This window comes from Protobothrops mucrosquamatus, unplaced genomic scaffold (assembly GCF_001527695.2).
Source record: "Protobothrops mucrosquamatus isolate PMUCROS unplaced genomic scaffold, P.Mucros_1.0 scaffold7304, whole genome shotgun sequence".
NCBI classification, from domain to species: Eukaryota; Metazoa; Chordata; class Lepidosauria; order Squamata; family Viperidae; genus Protobothrops; species Protobothrops mucrosquamatus.
Window position 1 is genome coordinate 29,691 of NW_015393106.1, and position 2,946 is coordinate 32,636.

At 48.0% G+C, this 2,946-nt stretch overlaps 1 protein-coding gene across 1 annotated transcript in view; it reads right to left on the reverse strand.

Moving 5' to 3' along the window:
• Window positions 1-2,861, reverse strand: part of LOC107300516 (scm-like with four MBT domains protein 2) — a gene marked incomplete at its 5' end in the record, with an annotated part of 29,629 nt that extends 26,768 nt beyond the window's left edge. Inside the window, one exon of the mRNA XM_015829838.1 lies at window positions 2,621-2,861. Within this exon, the coding sequence (XP_015685324.1) occupies window positions 2,621-2,861 (241 nt within the window). The remainder of the gene's footprint in view (window positions 1-2,620) is intronic.
• Between the last annotated feature and the right edge of the window lie 85 nt (window positions 2,862-2,946).

The window sequence follows — 2,946 nt, forward strand, 5'->3', positions numbered from 1 at the left end:
GGTGAATGCTCCAACACTGGAAGTTTTTAAGAAGAGACTGGACAGCCATTTGTCCGAAATGGTATAGGGTTTCCTGCCTGAGCAGGGGGTTGGACTAGATGACCTCCAAGGTCCCTTCCAACTTTTTTATTATTATTATTATTATTATTATTATTATTATTATTATTATTATTATTATTATTATTATTATTATTATTATGTTGTAGATCAGGGGTGTCAAACTCAATTTCTTGGAGGGCCACATAAGCATTGCAGTTGCCCTCGGGGGTGTGTGGCCAGGGTAGGTGTGGCCTACTGGGTGGGTGTGGATGGAGTGGGTGTGGCCTACTGGATGGGCGTGGCCAGCTCTACATCGTTCGCGTCAAGGGGGCCTGTGGGGGCCTGGGCAGGAGTGGGACAGATCTGAGGGTCTCTGGCAGAAGGGGGTGGGACCGGGGCAAGCGCCAAGGCATGGTCCATTTCTTCATTCCTCACAAAGGGGGACACCTCCCCAGCATGCACCCAGGGGGCAGGGCCAACACGGCAGGGGCCGGTTCCTCGCTGTTTCCGGACGGCCTTGTGGAGCTAAGACTGAATGCGTTTCAGCATTAATGGCCACCACAAAATTGTACATTGGCTCCCGGCCAGCCTGGACCAGGGCCAAGGCAGCGGGGGCTGTTCCCTCATTGTCTCCAAGATGGCTTTGCGGGCCACATGAAACCACTTCGCAGGCCACATCCGGCCCCCGGGGCGTTGTGTTTGACTTGTCTGTTGTAGATGCAGAGAATAATAGAGCCTTTGAGTTGGGGCAAGAGTTTGCCCGTAGGTGTGAAACAGTAAAGAATTGAGCTTGGAAGAATCACAACCTGTGTTCCTTCTTGATTTTGGGCCCGTCACTTCCTAAGCAGATTCAGGGCAATGGTTTCTCAGAGTCTGGATTCTGCGAACCCGATATTATATTCACAAATAGCATTTGCATTTTGATCGATACTATCGTGGGGACTCATGAAGTGTTGATTAATTTTCATTGTGATGTAATGAAATTAAATTTAATTATGATGTACCAGGACACCCAGAGCCTTCCTTTTCAAGTATACTACTGCTAAAGTCAAGTTTCTCTTATACTGTATTATGCCAAGTCCTTCCTTCCTTCCTTCCTTCCTTCCTTCCTTCCTTCCTTCCTTCCTTCCTTCCTTCCTTCCCTCTAATCCCTCCCTCCTTTCCTTTCTTCTTCCCTATCCTTCTCTGCCTTCCCTCTAATCCAGTGGTTCTCAACCTGTGGGTCGGGACCCCATTTGGGGTCGATCGACTATTTCATGGGGGTCACCAAGCAACGCTGTCCGCCATTTTTTTTGTCTGCCATTTTTTCTCCTTTTCCGGCGGGTGCCTTACCTCCCTTGGGCTGGGCCAGCTAGTGGTCGGCCTGCTCCGTCTCTGCCGCTTGCCAGCTACGCCTCAGCTGGCGCAGGGGGCGGAACCACGCATGCGCGGCGCTCCCGGGCAGGGAAAGTCCTTGACTTACGACCGGTTGGGTAGTCCTCGACTTACGACCGGTTTAGTCCTCGACTTATGACTGGTTTAGTCCTCGACTTACAACCGGTTGGGGTCACGGCATTAAAAAGGTTGAGAACCACTGCTCTAATCCTTCCTTCCTTCCCTCCCTCCCTCCCTCCTTCCTTCCTTCCCTCCCTTCCTTTCTTGTAAATATCCTTCCTAGTTGCTGTCTCAAAATAGCCCTGTGAATTCAGCTTCTTCCAAAAGGATCCAATTGATTTCCTTAACCCAGATTTATTGCAAAATAAATCTCTCTCTGTTCACCAGGGGATGGAGGAGAAACAGACAATTTTCATCAAATTACACAAGCCAAACACAGCTCTCAGTAGTGTAACTTTAATAGAGGCCATAGAAAACACAGAAAGCGACTCAGCTCAAAATGCAACACACACAACACACACACACACAGCCCAAAGGCCCCCACGCCAAGTCTCAAGGTTGCTTAGAGAAGTTGATAAAATTAGCTGCATTTAAGCCTGTAAACAAACCCTCTTAGCTGTTTCTTTTATGACTAACTTGTGTGCCGCTGAAAAAAACCCTGTGTTAGCACAACATTGGTATTCATTAAATCTTCCGTAAATTTCCACTCGGCAGTTCAACGCACTCAAAATATTATTTAGAAATAGTTATGGGCCACTAGCTTGCCTTCTGAAGCCAATTGTACATTTTCTTGCTATTATTTGCTTCGCCCACAGGTTATTTGGAGGTTGCTAGGAAATCAGAAGCGTTTTTCAAAGAAAGTAAAAAAAAAATGGAATTTTAAAAAGGCCCAGACGGATTGCTGAATATTTCACAAGGGAAACTAAGGCTGGTCCACACTTTGATATTACAGGGTAAAACCACATGCTTGAAATGGGAGATGCAAGTCTGGTGAAACGTAACGGGAGAAAACAAAATAACAGACGGAAGCGAGTGGAATAAGGTAGAAAAGATGTACTTTTAATATTGCCTGGATAGAACAGGGAGAAATCTGACTTTTAAAAACTTAAAAAGTCAATAGATTCTAGATATGGCTGGCTACAATACCCAGAATTCCAAATCTCTTCATCACCAGGACTAGAAACTTGACAAATTAATTCTGACTCACCGTCGGGCGGCATCAACACTTTCCCGTTCTGCGTGCACCAGCCCACCGGGTGGAGGTCCGCCGTCATCACGTCACACCAGAAGTCCGCCCGGCGGTCATCTCCGTAACCACAATAGCGCAGCAGCAACAGCTGGCCACACGTGGCGATGGTGGTGGCCACCCAGTAAGTGTCCACGTTGTGCTTGTTGGCCACCTCCAGTTTCATGCCAGGCTGCAAGCTGCTCTGGAGGCTGATTTCCACCTTGGGAAAGGAGACCCAGAGGTGATGTCATTTTGAGGGGGGGGGAGGCGGCGAAGGGATGGGGAGGGTCACAATCTGTAATCCA